The sequence below is a fragment of the Grampus griseus genome (assembly GCF_964374135.1).
Source record: "Grampus griseus genome assembly, chromosome: 20".
Lineage (NCBI taxonomy): Eukaryota > Metazoa > Chordata > Mammalia > Artiodactyla > Delphinidae > Grampus > Grampus griseus.
In genome coordinates this window covers 18,148,367-18,166,880 of record NC_139014.1, presented here as the reverse complement: position 1 = coordinate 18,166,880, position 18,514 = coordinate 18,148,367, and the positions used below count along the sequence as shown (strand labels likewise).

Here is an 18,514-nt window from a genome sequence, read left to right as displayed (position 1 = left end):
TCAGAGAAGTAAAGTGACTTATCCAGGGATGCACAGCCAGCAGGCAGCATGGTAAGCTTGGAGCCCAGGTCAGTCTGATGCTGATGCCTGTGTCTTGACGGGAGCGGCAGAGAAGAGTTCACTCGAAAAGGTCCCTGGGAGAAACAGAGCCAAGCAGATGGAAGGAGACTGGGAGTGGGGGAGGGGCGCAGAGCACGGCCAGCAGTCTTGCTTGAGTTAAGAGCAGTTGATGGACCAAGGGACTGGGAGGTGATGGAGGGGGACTCAGGACTGCAGATGGCCCGAGGTCTGAAGGACAGAGAGGCATGTAACTGGCTGGGGGTAGCTTTCCAAGAAGATGGGCCTGTTTCTCCAGATCCAAGAGGGTAGGTTTCAGAACTTCTCTGAGGCTGTTTCCTCAAATGAGGAGTTAACAATGCCTGCATGGGTCATCAATATTACAGATGCTGCAACAGAAAGCTTCTCCTGGTACCCAGCACTGAGCAACTGCGATGATTATCAGTTATCAACAATATATAACTCTATATTTATAGAGCTACCGTTATTGATAATAATATTGAGTCCTTTATGCCTCCTCCTGCAACCTTCTCACCCTATCGAGCATTTTCTCTTATTCTGGGCCAGGAAAGAGGGGAGCCGAGCACCATCCCTCAGAACTTGATGGTTCCTGGAATGAACTGAGCCCGGAAGAGTGAGGGACTGAGGGCCCTTGGCGCTGGAGGAAGAGCCCAGGGGTTTGTAAGGGCAGCCTGGGTTCTCACAGCCAAAGCTGCAAGAGGACACATATTCGAGCTCTTTCGGGGATGGGGGCATCAGCGCTGGGCTTGTGCCTAAGTAGGATAAATAATAGCCTATTTGTTGGGATTTGAGGTACACTGGCCCCTAGATCTCTCCTCCCGCCTTGTACTATGGAATTTTATCATAGGAATCTCATTGCTTTTTCTGGAGATTCTCGGCTCCATGGAAATGTAGTCCTGGTCTCACTTGGCTACTGAGCCATCCTATAAACTTCTGTGACACTGACATTGAGTTTCTCACCCCTTCCCCCGAGGGAGAAGTGTGAATGGGGGTGGGGGGAAAGCGCGCATTGGGGAGTAGAGGGGCTCACACACGCTAATCACTTATTTGTGCCGGGAGCTGTCCAAGGGCTTCAGCTACATCATCCAACTCAATCCTCACAACAGCTCTGTGCTCTAGGTGTAACCAGCTCCATGGCACAGACAAGGCTGCAGAGACTCAGGGGAGATAATGTCCCTTAATCAAGGTCACACAGCCAGGAAGTAGTGAAGTCAGGATTCCTACCCAGAAGCCCCTGCTCTTCCTACTGTGCCCCTTCTGGGAGTGGGATGGGCATGAAGAAGCATCAGCCTACATTTCACAACCTTACCCCAGAAAAGCAGTAATGTTGTGCAGTTACAGGGGCCCTGACAGGCCACACAGCCCAAACTCTGTGACCTGAGGCAGCCCAAGGCCTGAGTCCATCCCTCAAGCAGGCAGCCAACCCTTCAGAAGGCTCTGCAGGTCATCCATCAGGAGCTCCAGAGTGGCAGGGCAGGCCGGGAAAATACCCAGGACGAGCAGTGAGGTCTGCGGTCCTGAAGACAGAAACCTCACCTTCAACCCCCCACCCTCCCCACGCCAGAGGCCTAGAAGCCAGGAGCAGGGGCTCTGAGGTCTCACAGCAGCCCTGCAGGGAAAGGAGGCCCCCTGGAGCCAGCTGGATGGGAAGGAACGCCTGGTCTCTCAACATAGCTCCCCTCCCAACCTTGAAAATAGCCTCTGGGAAAAGCACAGCTCCCTCTCAACCCCCGAGACAGTTCCTCTCTAGGATCTGTAGGCTTGGAGCAAAAAGTTCCCCAACTCCTCAGTGCCTCTGCCTCTGCCGCCCAGGCCTCTGGGCCTCTGGCAGGGACTGTGCCCTGGTCAGGACAGCTGGCAGCCCCTGTGCTTCCACCCCCACCCTCTCCCTGTTCCCAACTCCCAGGTTATGACACAGGGGCAGGAGAAGGAGGAGGTGGAGACTTAGAGGGAAAGGGGACATGGATGCCGAGGAATGTAAAGGGGCTGGGAGGTCCTGACCAGAAACCCTTCTGCCGTGCCGCTCTGCACCTGCCCAGCACCGTGGGAATGTCTGGTGGTCGCTGTCAGCTGTGCTCTCCAGGAGCTTGGGACGGAGGCTGGCACCAAGCGCCCCTCCTCAGGCCATTAAGGTCATGAATGAGGCCAGGGCAGCCCCCTCTGCCCGTCTGATGGCCAGGACAGCTGCCAGCGCTTCCTGTCCCTGCTTTGGGGGGTGGGGAGGAGAGGCGTTCCTGGTCAAGAGAGGGTTGAGGGTCTCAGGGGCTCCGGGGGTATGTAGCACGTGTATGGGCATCAAAGCATGTGAATCACTGGGTGTGCCTGTGTGTTGCCAGCACGAAATTCTCTGCGCACGGCTGGGTGTGCGTGGGGATCCTCGGGCTAGCATTCCTGTATGCAACTGTGTTAGTCTTTCATTTAACACGCAGTATTGAGCACCTACTAAATGTCAGGCACTGTTCTAGATGCTTGTGATACATCAGTGAACAAAACAGGCAAAGAGCCCAGCTGTCATGGCGCTTACATTGGTGGAGCGGTGGAGGGGTTACTGCTGGGGATGAAGACAAGAAAAAATAAGCATAGAATATAGTAAGTTAGAAGGTGCGGTGAGGGGGCGGGGGGAGTAGAACAAGATGAAGGGATGAGTTGCAGTGTTAAATAAGGGCCTCAGAGTAGGGTCCATTTGGAAGGTGAATTTTGAGCTGACTCCTGAAGGCGAGGCGAGGAAGTTGGTCATACGGATATCTGGAAGAAGGCTTCCAGGCAGAGTGAACGGCATGTCTGGCATTGTTGAGGAACAGCAAAGAGGCAGGAGAGGCCAGAGTGGGGTGAGGAAGGAGTCACGGAAGTCAGTGAGATTAGGGAGCTGACCAATGGCTCTATGGCGTCCTGGTGTGTTCATCTCAGGGTGTGCCTCCCAGTCCATCGCCAGGGTCCCCGTTTACCTGGTGCTTTGTGCTCATCACTGCGCACGGCCAGGTGTGCACCATTCGGCCTGGGCACGTGGAAGTCCCTTATGGCAGTAGTGTACCTGTCTATGTCCCAGAGTCTGAGGGTCCCTGGGTCTGAGCGTCCGGGAACCCCAGCTTGCCCACCCCGCCACGCGTCGGAGGGCTGGGCGTCACGTGACCGCCCCGCCTCTTTCTGCCCCGCCCGCTCCAGACTTCGGCTCTGCGCTGCGCCTGCGCATTCGCCCTGCTGTGCCTGCGCTGCTGCTGCTGAGACCTGACGGGGCCGTGGGGAAGTGCAAGTGCCGCAGCGTCTCAGGCCCAGGGCTGCCCGTTGGCTGCCCAGCTTCGGCCAGTTCAACAAGTACATAGGGAAGCTCTTCAACAGCAGGTGGGCAGGGAGGAAGGGAGGGGGAGGGGAGGAAACAGACACCACCTGCCCCCGCTACGCAACCCTACCCCACCCCACTCCCTGCGCATCGCAGCCCGGAACCGGGCTCGCAGAGCAGCCGCATGGCCTCTGCAAAGACGTGTTCCCCAGCATGAAGTCCAAGAACGCTAAGAACTCTAATGACGCGAACAACCCTAAGAATACTCCACCAGCAAACGCTACGAAACCCCTATCAGCGAACGCCACGAAACTCCCCCGACAGAACACCACGAACCCGCCACCCCGGAACGCCGCGAAACCCCGACCAGCAGCCTCCTCCCGGGGCCCCAGGTAGGAGAGGCTGGGCTCGGCTGGCACCAGTCAGGGGCCTCGGAACTGGGGGCAGGTTGGGCGGGAGCGAAAGGAAGCCCTGAGGGCTGGGGGGAATCCAGGGCCCCGGGGACTTCCTTCTCCAGGCTGGGCTTTGACTTCCAGAAGCCCAACTCAAGTCTCCCTGCCCACCAACCCTCTTTATATTCTGAGAGGGGCCCAACTCCTGCCCAGCCCGGCCCCGGTGAGAACAATAAAGAGAAACGGAATCTCTGTTGCTTCCTTGACTTCTGTGGGCCCTGGGCAAGAAGGGACCTGTCCTCGGAGAGGGGAGAGGGGTTCCTGGAGCTGCTACAGTAGAAGGAAAAAGACCTCAGCTGTGGGGTCTTCCCTGCTTCCTCCCTGCGACCCATCCACCTTCCCCCACCTAAGACACTTACACCACTCCGGGGGAGGGGGCGGCGGGGGGGCCCTAAACAAGAGGGAGAGCAGAGGTGAGAGAAGTGGGTCCCAGCAACCTCGGGGGAGGAGCTTCAGCCAGACCCCGCCCCCCAAGTTTCTGCCCCGAGCAAGGCAGCTTTGATGCCAGCCTGGGAGGTCAGGGTTGGCACAGGAACAAGCAGCCCCCCAGTGTGCAGAGCATTAAGGTCCTGGCTTTCCCTCACCCCCGGGGACCCTCTCAGCCCCTCTGGCTGTGAGCAGAGCAGGGAGAGGGCAGGAGCTCAGCCAGGCCTGTCCCCGAGAAGCTGTCTCCCCTGGGGGCAGGGGCAGAGGCCCCTTCCTGATCCAACTGTCACATTCAGGTATGTCCTGAGCAGAGTCCCGATTCCTGCTCCTGGGAAGTAACTACACCTCTCCCAACCTAGAACCCATCCCCTTAGCTGCCAGGGAAAATTCTGGGACTTAAGGCTCCATCATCCAAACTCAAGCTCTATTCTCCTGCTGAAACCAGCCCCGCTCTCGGACACCTCCTTGGATGTAAGAATCGGCCTGAACCATGCGCTTGCCCAGTGGCGGCATCCTCTCCAGCCTTTTGCCTTTCAGGGCCTAGTTCCACTTTCAAGTCGTTTGCACACACCAGACAGCCAAGACTTGAGGGGAACCACAGTGTGGTGTCGTTGCCATGGGGTCAGTGTGAGGTGCTGAGCCCAGAAAAGTGGACCCCCTCATCCACCGAACCCACAAGCCCCATCTCGTCAGGCAGGACGTGTAGGGGAGGCAGAAGGAGCCATTCCAGGAACCAAGAAGGTTTGAATTCTCTCACTTCTCCCCCCACCCCTGTCCACAGGTGCTCCCAGGCCAGGAAAAGAGGAGAGAGACAAGGTCACTCCCTCCCAGTCGCAGACACATCAGCCCATCCCCACCTATTCAGGATGCCTGAGAAGGGCGAGGGCTGGCAAGGGCCACTGGGACCCCTCGTCAGTGCAGGCCTCCCCGGGCAGGATCATGGTCCTCACCCTCCCAGAGCTGGAGTGTGCAATCCACTGACTGGACTCCTGGAGGTGGCCGGAGAGCTCAGCCAATGCAGCCTCCTCCCTGGAAGGCCGAATTCCTCCTGCGGCCTCCCCTCCTGCGACTACTTAAACAGCTCTTACATCCAGGAGTTCACTACCTCTCAGGGCAAGTCCTTTCCAGTTTTCTGGTTCTTCAAAGATGAAACTTATAGTCAAGGAAAGCCTGCCTTCCGGAGCCCATCCCTCTGCTCGTCTGTCCACCATGCTTTATGGAAGCATCTGGTTGGCTGCAAGTCTGCCCTGCAGAAGCTCGCGTCTGCTAGCACTTTTCTGGGTTAAGGGCCATGCTAAATGTTTTACATGCATTATTTCACGTCCTGCTCACTACAACCCTATCATTCAGGTTATGTCCTGGCCCCAAAGCGCACAGGGAACGTGGCACATCCTGGATTCTAACCCAGGTTCATCTGACTCTAAAGCCAATGCTGTATCCCTGTATTAGATTGCCATCTGCTGTCGGACCTTGGACAAGCTGCTGGACCTCTCTGAGCCTCCGTTTCCTCCTCTGTAGAGCGAGGATAACAGTTTCTCCCCCCTCACAGAGAGGGTTAAATGTCCCTGGCACACAGAGGCTCCTTTTCCCAACAACCTCACGTGACACCATCTCCAGACCCCTCCCCACCACGTCCCCCTCCTCTGGCCGTGCTTCTGCTGGGCACCGTGCCGTGAGGAGGCGCCCTTCGACCGAACACGCACAGTGACACACCTCTGACTGCCCAGAGGAGGGCAGCTCCGATGCCACAGGTGTAGCCGGTGACTGTCTTAACCCCAGTCATTCCTCGGGGCTGGGCTGTCGCGCCTGCCCCCATGCCAAGGACACTTTAGTATAAATGAGCACTTCACCTACTGCCTAGGCTATAGGAAAGCATTCATGGGGGTGCATTTGGGGGCAGGGCTGCCATCAAACCAATGATCAGGAGGGTCTAGGGATGCTGAAACGGGATGATTCAAGCTTCACTGACTTGCTGAATGAACTTGGGGGAGTCCCTGCCTCCCCTTGGGCCGCAGTTTGCCCCTCTGTGAAGTGGAGAGGTTGAGCTGGATGGCTCTGATGACCCTACGGGCGTTCTGGATCATTCCTAACACCCTTGTTCCCTTCGCCTCCCCCTTGCCCCCCCTTTCTTCCTGTGCATTTGGCCTGCTCCTGCCCCGACCTGGGGTCCCCAGAGACACAGAGAATGAGGCTATGACTTTGATGTGCTTTATTTAGCCTGCGTGGGAGCAGGGGGCAAGCTGCGGCCCCAGCAAAGGGTGCGGAAGGGCGAGCTGGGCCGGCACTGCCCTGGAGTCAGAGGGGCAGGAGGTGGCTTTACGAGTCCCTCGGGCTGAGCTGCCTGTGCGGAGAGGGCAGAGCGTGGCAGCATGAGTGGGGAGTCCTCGTGCCCTCGGAAGACCTCAGGCCAGCCCTAGGCCCCTGTTCTCCCCCACCCCCGACACACACCCCGGTTTCCGCCCCAGGCATCTGGACACACAGGGCAGGGAACCAAGCCCACCTGGGGGGAGCTGCGTGGGGGGAGCCACACTCCGAGAAGTCCAGCGCGCCTTCTTTGTCTCTTTTCCCATACCTGGGAGGGGAGAGGTAGCTGGGGCCAACGCTGTGCCGGGGTGCCAGCTCTCCGGCCTCGTGCCCACCCCTCGGCACCATCCCACCCGGGGCACAGGGGCCCAGGCCAGATCAGTAGAGATGCTCTGCTTTCCCAAGAGCGTGAAAGGGTCTAGGGCAGGGGTCTCTCGCCCTCTCTCGCACACACCTGGGCCTGGTCAGCATGTTGATGTATCTGCGGAGCTCCGCTGCGTACTGGGCCATCTGCTCCGGCGTGGCATTGTCCCCCGGGTATACTGGCTCCAGCGGGGCCCCCCGGGCACCCAGTGGTGGTCGCAGCAACAGAGCCACGCCCGTGGACAGAAGCAGCAGGAAGAGGCAGCGGTGAGAGGCGGCCATCTGAGGGGCAAGGAGCAGGGAGACAGAGGCAGCACGGAGCCCACCTGCCCAGCCCCAAGCCCGTCACCCATTTCTCCAAGCCTGGGACGAAGAGCAAAGGGCTACTCGGACCTGACCACCCCTCCTCCTAGAGCCTGCCCTGGAGAGCACGACGGCCCCTCTCAGGAGCAGCGCAGCAGGCGGAGCTTAGCCAGGGCCCGGGCAGAGCAGAAAAGTGTAGCAGAGAAGGTGGGGCCGTGGGGCAAGAGACACAGGACTCATGACATCCAGGACCTGATGGCTCTGAAGAGGCAGGTGCAGGGTGGGAGTTGGAGCAGAGGGGCTGCTGGGAAGTACGGGCACGCCCACTCCCCTGCAGGTTGGGGTCACACAGAATGAACTTGTGAACCAAAGGGCAGGAATCCATTGCCTGTTGGTGTGCTGCCCTCCCACCCTCCCCAGCCTCCCCGCCAGGGGTAGACATGCTGATGCGGGTCCTGGAGAGAACACCACAGCCCCTGTCGCTGTGAGCAAGAGGCCGGCCACACGCATGGACTTGTGTTCACAGCCACCATCCCCTGCCCCCGGCACATTTGCAGTCTTCTAGTCAGCGGCAGGCTGCTCTTCCAGGGTGCTGGATTTGTCCAGATGCAGAGCCGGACCCACGTAGGACCTCAGGCCTCCGGAGGCCCCCAGCCCTGCAAGGCACCGGCTCCTTCCCCACATCCCAGCCCGAGCCCCTCAGAGCCCCCCGACCCCGAGCTCAGGACAGGCTGAGCCCACTTACCCTAAATCCTGAGGGAGCGGGTGCTGGACCAAGCGGGTGCCTGCCTCAGGCTGGATGGATCCCCCTGCCCTCGGCCATAGCCCTTTTATAGTCCTCAGCCCCCCAGAGTCCCCGCCTCCTGTCAGCCTCTCTCACTCCCCAGCCCTCAGCCCCTCCTCCCACCGTCTCCCGGGTGCCCACGACGCCAGCGCTAGGGCCAGGTACAGGAGGGGAACAGGGAAGTGTTCTGGGTGCCACACTAGCGCATAACGGGTAAAAGTTATGGACAACAGTCTCCTGTAGGCCCCCCTCTGCCTTCGGGCACCAGAGCAGGCTTAGTTCAAGAAGGACGGGGTTCTGGGACATCAGGATAACTGGAAGGTTCTGATTACAGGCCTGGGAACAGCTCCACCTGCCTCCCAAGGATTAACCCAAATCCTCAAACAGATTCCCTCAGGGCGGAAGATGGAGGCTGTGGCTCAGAGACTCCAGGGACGAAGACTGGAGACTCAGGACTTCCTTTCCAGTTTGTGATTAGAACAAGATGGGAACGGGGGAGATGCTTCAGGTAACCAGGGAATGTGGAAAGGAGTGGGGACCCAGGCAGGGAGAAACCCTCTCCCTGGCTGGTGTATAGGATGCAGAATGAGAACTGATGTGCCCCGGGGGGAGGGGGGTGCCAATATCTAGTAGCCGTTTCCCAGCTCCCCCATTCCAGGGAAGTGATAAAAACCAGCATCATTTGGAAAGCCTTGAATTTTCCAAAGTGTTCCCAGCTCAGTCACCTCAGTGAGTTCCTTCAACAACCCATTTTACAGATTCAGAAACTAAGTCTCAGAGACATTAAGTAACTAGCCTCAGGCCACATAACTAGTCAGTGGGAGATACAGGGTTTGAAACAAAGTCTAACTCCAAAATCTGGACTCTTCTAAGTAGGGCTGTTAAAATATTGCTATAATTTCCTGATTTTTGGCTGAGAAACATGAGGCTCACAGAGGCGAAGACACTAGCCCAAGATCACACAGTTGTCCAGGACTCAAGTTCTGGCTTAGATTCCCAACCCACCAGTACCAGCAGCCCCACCCCCACCCCACCCCCAGGAACCTCTGAGTCTCCCCTACTCAGCGTCCCTTCCCCAGCCCCCTGCCCCCTCCCCAGCTCAGGCCAAAGAGCACAAGTGACTGTCTGAATAACTCAAAGAAGCCTGAGTAGGGAGCAAAGGACTTTTCACCCCTGAGGTTCTGCTGTCCCAGATCAGGACACCAAAAGAGTGTGTCAGGAGAGGATTTGGTTGTGGGGCGGGGGGGGGTAAGGACTGGAGGTGTTGCTGCAGGGACCTGAGCTTTGCTTTTCCTCAAGATAATGAGGATTAAGGAAGCCTCAGGAAACACCAGTGTTCTGTCTTGTTCCTCTCAGTTCTGACTTCTGGCAACAAGAAGAACAATAATGCTTCACCCAACAACAACTTACATTCTGCAAAGAAAATATGGAGGTCGTTCGCTCTCCGCTAGCCCTGGCCCTTCTCTGGCCTCGGGATCCCACTTGGTAAAACAAGGGTGAATTAGTGGCTGGTCCCAGGAGGGCCTCTGGTGAAGCCAGCAGAGGCTGCAGGCTGCCACCAGGGGGCGCCAGGCTCCAACCCTAGTTCAACAGGTCTGGTCTCCCACAGCACTGTAGTGCTGTGGGACGGTTCTGGCCATCACCCCGGTCAGCTCCCAACCCCTGCAGACAGATGGTAGACCCGGGGATTGACTCAAGTGCTGGGGCCATCTATAGTTTTGGCCTGTCACAGAGGGGACATAGCTTTGTCAGTGCCTAAGAAATGACAGTTACTCTACAATGTCAGCTGAACCTACGGCCTTCGTTTTTCGCCTTTGCAAACAAGTGATTCCTCTTCTGGGTCCTCTCAGGGATGTTGTGACAACTGAGGAGGAAGGGGTAGTGGATGTGCTTTCTAAACCGTATGGCCGTGTCCAGACGGGCGATGCTTCTCACTCCCCTTCGTATATTCCCAGGGCTTGCCGTGGAGCCCTGCTTGGAGAAGCACTAAGGACTTACTTGCAGACAGAGTAAGTGCAGGCGGAAGTGATCTCTCTCCCCCTGCCAAACCTCATGCCTCCGGGACGGGGACGATGGCCATTGGGCAGCGTTGGGACTGGCGTAAGGGCTCAATGAGACGAGGAAAGGAAGACCCCAGAAACACCTGGGGTCACTAGGTGAAGATGAGTGGACAGTAGCAAGGGGCACGGGGGTCCCCACATATGGGACTGCAAGAGCAGGAATTGGACCAGCATTGCACCCTCCATACCCACCCCCTACAACAAGAGCTCCTCCAAAGCAGCCTGGGCCAACTCTTAGGCCAATGTCTTATTCCCACACTGGATGGCAGCAGGAGAGGTGGGGAAAGCTAAGCTGTGGCCACCCCCAGATACCAGGAACCCAGGGGGTCCCCCATTCCCTGGGGAAACCCCTTGGGCTGAGGATTCTCACACACACCTTGGGCCCCTATCCCACCCCTTTAGGACCAACTCACGCCCAACTAAGGGCTCAGGTCACTAATTTGGAACCCGGGCTCTGTCCCCACTTCCCTCCGCCCTGGGGACTCCATCTGCGTCCAGGGTCCCCTGCAGGCTCAGGAGTGCTCAGTAGCTCTCCCTGTCCCCAGTGCCTGCAAAAGCAAATCCTATCATTGTCAGCTCGAATTTTTCCTGAAGAGGAAGTCTTCTTTCTTGCTAAGAGAAAGGCTAAACCAATCCATATAATAAAGTGTTGGGGGAGAGGGATGGATGAATGGGGAGGAAAGAAAAACGTAGGGGCTGGCTGTGGAAGGAGGGGAGTTTTTCCTTTGGGGTGGAAGGGAGCGATGCCAGAGCAGTTTTGAGATGGGTTAGGAGTGAGTAGGAGAAGAAAGGAAAAGAAGGGGGATACTCAAGCATGTGCCAGGCTATGCCGAGCTGACCTGTAGATTCAGCTCTCCTACTCACCAGTTCTGCCGTTCATTAGCTGTGTGACCTTTAGCAACTTATATCACCTCTCTGAGCCTTAAAGCAGGAACTATTATTATTATTTAAGGTGTAAGGTGTATTATTATTTAAGGATCCCTGTTTAACCAGTGAAGGAATAAATGCAGTGAAATGAAATGACTAGGCCAGTCACGCAGCCAATGAATGGCAGAGATGGGACTCAAATCCAGATCTTTTTTTTTTTTTCACATCCAGATCTTTTGTCCCTGAGGCTATTGCACCAACCGTGGGGTCCCTGCCCTTGAAGAACTCCTGGTGTGAGAGCTCAGATTCGGGCTACAGATATACTCAGGGCAGACCAGGAAGGTTCCGAAGGAAATGAGGCTTGAGGTGGATGTGAGGAATGGTGAGGGGTGAGGGGATGCTATTTCACAGAAGCAGGGAGGTGGCAGCAGGACTGAGCGGCTCAGGGGCGCACATCAAGGAATCGTGGGAGATGCCACCAGAGGAGAAAGGGTGTGTATCGGGGGTTTTGCATTTCTGGCAGAAGCATTTAGATTTAACAGTTAGTGGAATCAGAACAGGCACAGGGTGGGCTCTCTTACCTCTGTCCCTAACTCTATGGCCTCCTGTAAGTCTTTCCCCTTCTCTGGGCCTCGAAATTTCCATCTGCTCAATAAAGAGATAAGACCAAATGATTTCTAGATGATGTTCAAAGGAGATGGTGTTTGTAGCAGATTAGGCTAGCTGCCCCAATATCCACTCTCTCCTCCCTCCATCATAAAAGAGTTTAAAGTGGGTACATGGCCATTCAGCAGAAGACATCTCCTGGGCTGTTCTTGCAGTGAGGTAGGGCCATATGACTAAGTTTTAAGCAATGAGATGAGAATTTGAGTGACTTGTGCCATTCTGTTTTTACAAGTGGATGTACCCCCCTGTGGCAAACGGCACCAACAGTGACCACAAAAATACTTCCTATCCCACAAGTAGTTCTACGATGAGGTCTAAGTCCCCTCTTTTTGAATGCAGGTGAACCTGTGACCGCTTGGACCAGTAGAGTATAGTGGAAAATGCTATGTGACTTCTGAGGCCAGGTCATAAAAGGCAATTGTTACGAGTTAAATTGTGTTCTGCTACCCCCCTTCCAATTCATATGTTGAAATCCTAACTTCCACTACCTCAGAATGTGACCTTATTTGGAAATAGCGTCATTGCAGATGTAATTAATTAAGATGAGGTCATACTGGAGTAGGGCAGGCCCCTAATCCAACATGACTATTGTTATTATAAAAAGGGAAAGGGGGCACGGGTTCGTGCCCCGGTCCGGGAGGATCCCACATGCCCCGGAGCGGCTGGGCCTGTGAGCCATGGCCGCTGAGCCTGCGCGTCCGGAGCCTGTGCTCCGCAACGGGAGAGGCCACAGCAGTGAGAGGCCCACGTACAGCAGAAAAAAAAAAGGGAAATTTAGACACAGAAGCGGACACACATAGAGGGAAAATGATGTGAAGAGGCACAGAGTGAAGACACCCATCTAGAAACCAAAGAGAGAGGCCTGGAACAGATCCTTCCCTCACAGCCCTCAGAAGGAACCAACCCTGCCAAACACCTTGATCTGGCCTCCAGAACTGTTGTTAAACCACCCAGTTTGTGGCACTTTGTTACAGCAGCCTTAGCAAACTAATACAGCCATGCAGCCGCCTTCTGGTTCTCTTGGCGCATTCATTCTGGGGGAAACCAGCTACCGTGTAAGTCCAGCTACCCCAAGACATGATGCTGGAGAGCCCACATGTAGGTGCCGGGCTGGGATCACAGACGACAGCCAGCAGCACCTGCCAGACCCAGCCAACCTCTGACAGCCACTGCATGAGAGGCTCCAAGGGACAACTGCCTAGTCAAGCCCTTCCCAGTACTGACACACAAAATCATGAGTAAATACAGCGGTTATTTAAGCCACTAAGTTATAGGATAACTTGTTACACAGCGTAGTAACGAGCGCACCTCCTCTTTCTCCTTCCCTCCCTTCCCAGTGGCTAGAACATGGATGTGGTGATGGTGGGCCATCATCAGTCGTGTAGATGAGGGCGTGGGGAAGGCTCAGAATAGAAACCTGGGATGTTGGATGCCCCCATGGAGCAGAGATGCCGACTCCCCAGATGCCACTCGTATTTTATGTAGGAGAAAAATAAGCTCCTTTCTTGTTTAAGCCATTTTTAATTCTGTCTCTATTTTAAAAGCCACATCAATACCCTGGCAATATAATGTATGTAAAACAAATAGCTCAGTGTCTAGCACATAAGTAAGTGCTTTTTTTTTTTTTGGCCACCTGCGCAGCTTGCGGGATCTTAGTTCCATGACCAGGGATCGAACCTGGGCCCCTGCAGTGAAAGCACCGAGTCCTAACCACTGGACCACCAGGGAATTCCCAGTAAGCACTTTAAAAAAAAAAAAGTAGCTATTTATATTGTCGTCATTAATGTTACATCTAAGGTTCCCTCCAGCTCCAACACTGGTTGGGTTTGATCAGCAGTGGATTAACCACCTCTCAACACTCCCCCCAGTGGACGTGAGGCAAACCCACGTCACTGATGCTGAACCAGACACGTCAAACTGGGCAAAAATTGTCCGTGGTCATATAATTGATACCAGGGTTCTCTTCTATTAGCCTCAAACTGACCATGGCTCTCCCAAGCAGACCAAGACACAGGGGACCATGGACACCAACACAGATTCACATCCTCCCACTTCTCCAACCACAAAATGAACCAAAGCTTGTGACAGCCATTGCGTGCTCCCATCCCACCTCTCCTGGGGCACGGGGTGGGAGGGGGAAGGGATAGAGTGGAGGAGAGAAGACAGGGGGAATTGTGATGGGAAGTGGGTCTCAGATAATGGCAATACTGTAGGGAGAGGAAACCAGAGAAATGAACTAACTCCACCCCCCAAGCAATCATGAAAGGCTTCTGGGATGAGGTGGCCACTACCCTGAAGCTGATCTCCAGACTGAAGAGAGGGAAAGGGATCTACAGGCAGGGGGAGTGGCCTGGGCAAGGGCTTAGAGCATTAGGGTCCACACAGCCTGTGACCTGACCAGGCCCTGGACCTGCTTTCATCTCACCCTTCTGCCCTATCTTCAGGGAGGCCAGAGGGTAGCTCAGGGGAGGGTAGGTGTTAGAGCCCCAGGGACTCCAAGGCAGGTTGCGTCTGAGCAGGGGCCTCTTCATGGCCTTGTCACAAGGAGGGCATGCTTAGTGACTTATCTACTGGGTGTAAATTCAGAAAGGGGAGGGCGGCTGCTGAGAGAAAGGGCAGCCTCCACACTCCCATCGCTCCTCCTGGCCAGGGAACGGAGGTGTTAGAAATGACCCCTTCCCCCAGCACACACACCCACCTCACCCCCCAAATAACTCTCCCTCCACAGCCCCATCTTGGGTCCCATCTCCACCCCCAGCCACTACAGCGTGGCGGGGGGGGGGGTTAGTAATACACCTCCTCGGGGTAACCAGGGTGCTGGTGTCAAGCCCACGCTCCCAACCACCTTCATCTTTGGGGGATGGGGGCACCTTTGTCTCCACCTGCTCTGCTGGGCTGCCTAGCATGCTCCTTTCCACACTTTTCACCCTTCAGCAACAATTCTCGCTGCTCCTCTCTACCCCTTTTGAAGAACTTCCAACCTGTCCCCACCCCACCGGACTAGAGAGTTCCAGGGGACCCTAGTCTGGATGCTATCCACCCCCCGCGCCGAGTGGCAGCGTTTTCTCTAAGCTCGGATCAGAGACAGCCCCCCCACCACTCCACCCCAGCCCTGGCCTGGGGCGCCTTTTGTCTCCCGTGCCGTCTTCTATCCTCGCAGCTCTCTCGTCTCCACCCTCCACTCCCACCTGGATGCCACCTCCACGAAGGAGAAGGGAAAGGAAATAGAAACGCACGCTTTGCACGTCAGTGAAATTTGCTCTTTATTTAGGGACCAAGGAAGGACCACACACAGCCCTCCAGCCCAGGGGCGGGGGTACCAAGAAGTGGAATGAGGACCCCACCCCGAACCCTCCCCAGACGCAGCAAGCGGGAGAGGAATCCAGGTTCCGGGGTCAGGAGCAAACATGCAAATGAGGTTGGTGAATCAGCGTGTCTCTCAGGAGGCCTTGGGGGTCTTCACCACAGGTAGGCGCCTTCTGGCCTGTAGGAGGGAAAGGAAAAAGAATCACACGGAGCCCGGCGTCGGATCCGGGGAGGCGAGACTTGGGGAAAGTACTAGGTGGCGGTGCCAGGGTGGCAGGAGGACCAGGCCACGCTCCAGGAGACAGGGCGTGTGGTGGGGCGCTTTTACCGCGACTTGACGGGCCGGTCCTCGGGATCGGGGAAGAGCAGTTTGGAGAGGAGGGCTTCCGAGATGTCACGTTTCCCGTACCTGCGGGGCGGGGCCAGAGGTGGGCGGGGTCAGGCCCGGCCGCGCCCCTAGTGGCGACCCCGCCCCGCCCACCCCGCGCACGAGCTCACCTCTGCCGAGTGACCAGGTTGAGGAAGTGGCGCAGAGAGAGGTAGTAGCGCTTCAGCTCCTCCGGCGAGGCGTGTGCGCCGGGAGCCTCGGGTTTGGCGGGGTAGGCGTCGACCAGCGCCCCCAGGCAGAAGAGCAGGGCCAGCAGCACTGTGGCCATGGCGGGCCACGGCCTGCGCACCGTCACCATCTGGAGAAGGGGCACTGGAGTCAGCCCGAGCCTCTACCCCTGAGGCAGGAGGCTGAGGCTGCCGTGGGGCCCACGCTCCAGCGGCCTGTCTGGGGCTGGTACCCGACCAAGGGTCAGCCACCTGCTCGCTGTGTGTTCTCAGGCACTGCACCGTCTCTGGCCTCAGTCTCCTCATCTGTCAGAGGGGCATAAGCCCTGCCTGCCTCCACCCGTGTTACCCAGAAGAGTAGATGGAAGAAGAAGGCTATGCTGGCAATGGGGGCTTCCCACGTCGGCTGGCCCCCTTCCAATCCAGCTTCCCGCCACTCAGTCCCAGTTTCCCCCATCCTAGCCTCAGTTTCCCCACCAGATAGCCTGGGATCCCCAGCACCAGACCGTTCCTGGGTCCAAGGCCACTCACAGCGACAGCTCCAGAGGCGGAGATGATCAGGAGATGGAAGGCGAGAGGAGTCCCAAGGGCTGGGCTGCTGCAGGTCAGGCTGTGGCCTACTCAGCTCAGGGCTTTCCCTCCGGGGCTTATATCCAGGCCTGAAAAGGGAGGGGGAGCTGGAGGGGGGAGGGCTCTTCTTCCTTCCTCCCTCCACCCCAGGCCAGATCGCTGAGCTTACACCCAGACAGTGCGTGATGTCTCCACCTCCAAGGAACCGGGGAGGGGGGGAGCTCCCACACTCGGACTCAAGGTACCTCTGGATAGGGTGCCTAGCCGGAGCCCCATCTTCACCCTACAGCCCCCCAACAGCAGGTCTAGCCTTCGGAGGAAGTGAAGCATTTGGATCTAGGTTCCTGGGATGACCCCCTAGGATCAGGGCTGAGATTCCATCTTTCCTAGCCTGTCCACAGGTGGGGGTGGGGGCTCGGGGGGGAAGGGGAGCAGGAAGCCAAACCCACTTTTTCCAGCCTGCGGGACCTGTGACCACTCCTTCCAAAAGCCAGCCTTTTCAGCCCCTGCTCTGTAATATGTTGGAGGAGAGCCAAGGAGTGACAGGACCTGTGGGGAAAACTCTCTCTCTACTGGAGGCAGGGATAGGAGCTATGACCTTGGCTCTCGACCTCCTGTTTATGATGTCCTGGAGGAGAGGCCTCTCTGGACACCCCACTGTGTCTCCTCTCTGTTAAAGAGTTGGTGAGGGCTTCCCTGGTGGCGCAGTGGTTAAGAATCCGCCTGCCAATGCAGGGGGCGCCGGTTCGAGCCCTGGTCCGGGAAGATCCCACATGCCACAGAGCAACTAAGCCCGTGCACCACAACTACTGAGCCTGTGCTCTAGAGCCCGCGAGCCACAACTACTGAGCCCTAGTGCCGCAACTACTGAAGCCCGTGCGCCTAGAGCCCGTGCTCTGCAACAAGAGAAACCACCCAATGAGAAGCCCACGCACCACAATGAAGAGTAGCCCCCGCTTGCCGCAACTAGAGAAAAGCCCGCACGCGGCAGAGAGACCCAACGCAGCCAAAAATAAAAATAAATAAATTAAAATTAAAAAAAAGAGTTGGGGAGAGGGGCGGGAGGAGGCAAAGGACAGTCCCCTCCCCAGAAGCAGCTGAGTCAGCCACCTGTGCACCCAGCCTGACACATACAGACTTAGGTCCAGCAGGCCTGGCATAGCGATCGCTTGCAAGGCAGTGTGCCCCCGTCTCCATCCAGGTATCACTCAGGGCACTGGTGTCTTATGGGATTGAGTGATGCCAGGGCTGCCCAAGAACATGCCACCATCCCCAGCCCACTGCAATCTCCACTGGGCTCAGGGGCACATATCTTCAGCCAGGGCCTTTGATGGAAACCGGAAAGGACTCCTGTTTATTAAGCACCTACTGTGTACTGGGCAGTACATGATTCAGGCCCCAAAACGCAATGAGCTTAGTTTCTCCCCCATTTTACAGATGAGAAAACTAAAGCTCTAGGAGATAAGGAGACAAGAGCCAAGGTCACCCAGTATTCAACTAAGACAAAAGGGCTGAGGCAGACCCCAGGAAGAATCCCACTCAGTCATGGTGGACAGAAAGGCTTACTACCTAGGATAACCATGGGGTTTAGGAGTCAGGCATGGGAGCCGGGGGAGGGAAGCTAAGTATGGGGTCTGCCAACCCCATCAGACCCCCCAGCAGGAAAAGAGAGGGCTACTGGGGAGTCTCCCCATAAAGCCATTTCCAGCTCCCTTTCCCTGGCCTGGCTGGATCCTCCAGTGCTTCCAGGCATCCCATCAGCCCACACAAGCGGGAGGGGGCTGTCCAGGCCCCTAGTTCAGGGCCAGCCCCACCACCCTCCAGGACAGATGGCCGTGGGTGTTATTTTTAGAGTTCTCTCTGGAGGTGGCGAGTCCAGGGCTCTCTCAATTACCTTTTTATGGGTTCAGTCACCTGCACTCTCCGGAAATGACTGCTTATCAGTCACTTGGGCCCTTTCTTGGTCCACATCCCAAGAAAGGCCAGGTCGGTGTGCCGAGCATGGAGGTGGAAGAAGACACCAGGACGAGGGGACGTGGACCCCATCCTCAGAGAGCAGAGGGGCTCTCATCTGAGGGGCAAGGCACAACCCTGTTCTCCAGGAACCCCAGGCCACATCCCTGGGGACTCCCAGTCTGTGGTGAGAGGAGCCCCAATCTGAGAGAGGAGGCACCATCCTTGTAGAGCCCCTGTCTGAGGAGTTCCAAGAACATAGTGACAGAGAAATACAGGGGAACAAGCCTGGGTCAGTTTGGAGAGGAAACAACAGAAATAAAAGAACTCCACTCCTCCAGAGGCCTTGGGAAGACAAAAGACAGGTGATCACCCTAGGGATGGGGAGGGCGGCCGGGAGACTGGTGAGGACAGCTATACTCCCAGGGGTCAAAGCCTAGACAAGGAGCCTGCAGGCTAAAGGGGGCAGGGACATCTGAGCGAGGGGCTGTTTACCAACACTGCAGCACCAGCTGGGGTTTCTAGCATGCTGATCCCAGGCAGAGAGAGA

At 56.7% G+C, this 18,514-nt stretch overlaps 2 protein-coding genes across 2 annotated transcripts in view; both read right to left on the bottom strand.

The window, feature by feature from the left end:
• Positions 1 to 6,549: 6,549 nt before the first annotated feature.
• Positions 6,550 to 7,182, bottom strand: PPY (pancreatic polypeptide; the record flags this gene model as incomplete). The annotated part of the gene is made up of 3 exons (XM_082678803.1): positions 6,550 to 6,574; positions 6,734 to 6,805; positions 6,992 to 7,182. The coding sequence occupies 3 exons, from the start codon at positions 7,180 to 7,182 to the stop codon at positions 6,550 to 6,552; spliced, it is 288 nt and encodes a 95-aa protein (XP_082534929.1).
• Positions 7,183 to 15,210: 8,028 nt separating this feature from the next.
• The window catches only part of PYY (peptide YY), a gene marked incomplete at its 3' end in the record, with an annotated part of 51,986 nt that continues 48,682 nt past the window's right edge, over positions 15,211 to 18,514 (bottom strand). The window contains exons 2-4 of the mRNA XM_082678477.1: positions 15,973 to 16,100; positions 15,385 to 15,572; positions 15,211 to 15,295 (exon numbers count right to left, since the gene is read on the bottom strand). Of these exons, the coding sequence (XP_082534603.1) occupies positions 15,211 to 15,295; positions 15,385 to 15,572 (273 nt within the window). The 5' untranslated portion in view covers positions 15,973 to 16,100. The remainder of the gene's footprint in view (positions 15,296 to 15,384; positions 15,573 to 15,972; positions 16,101 to 18,514) is intronic.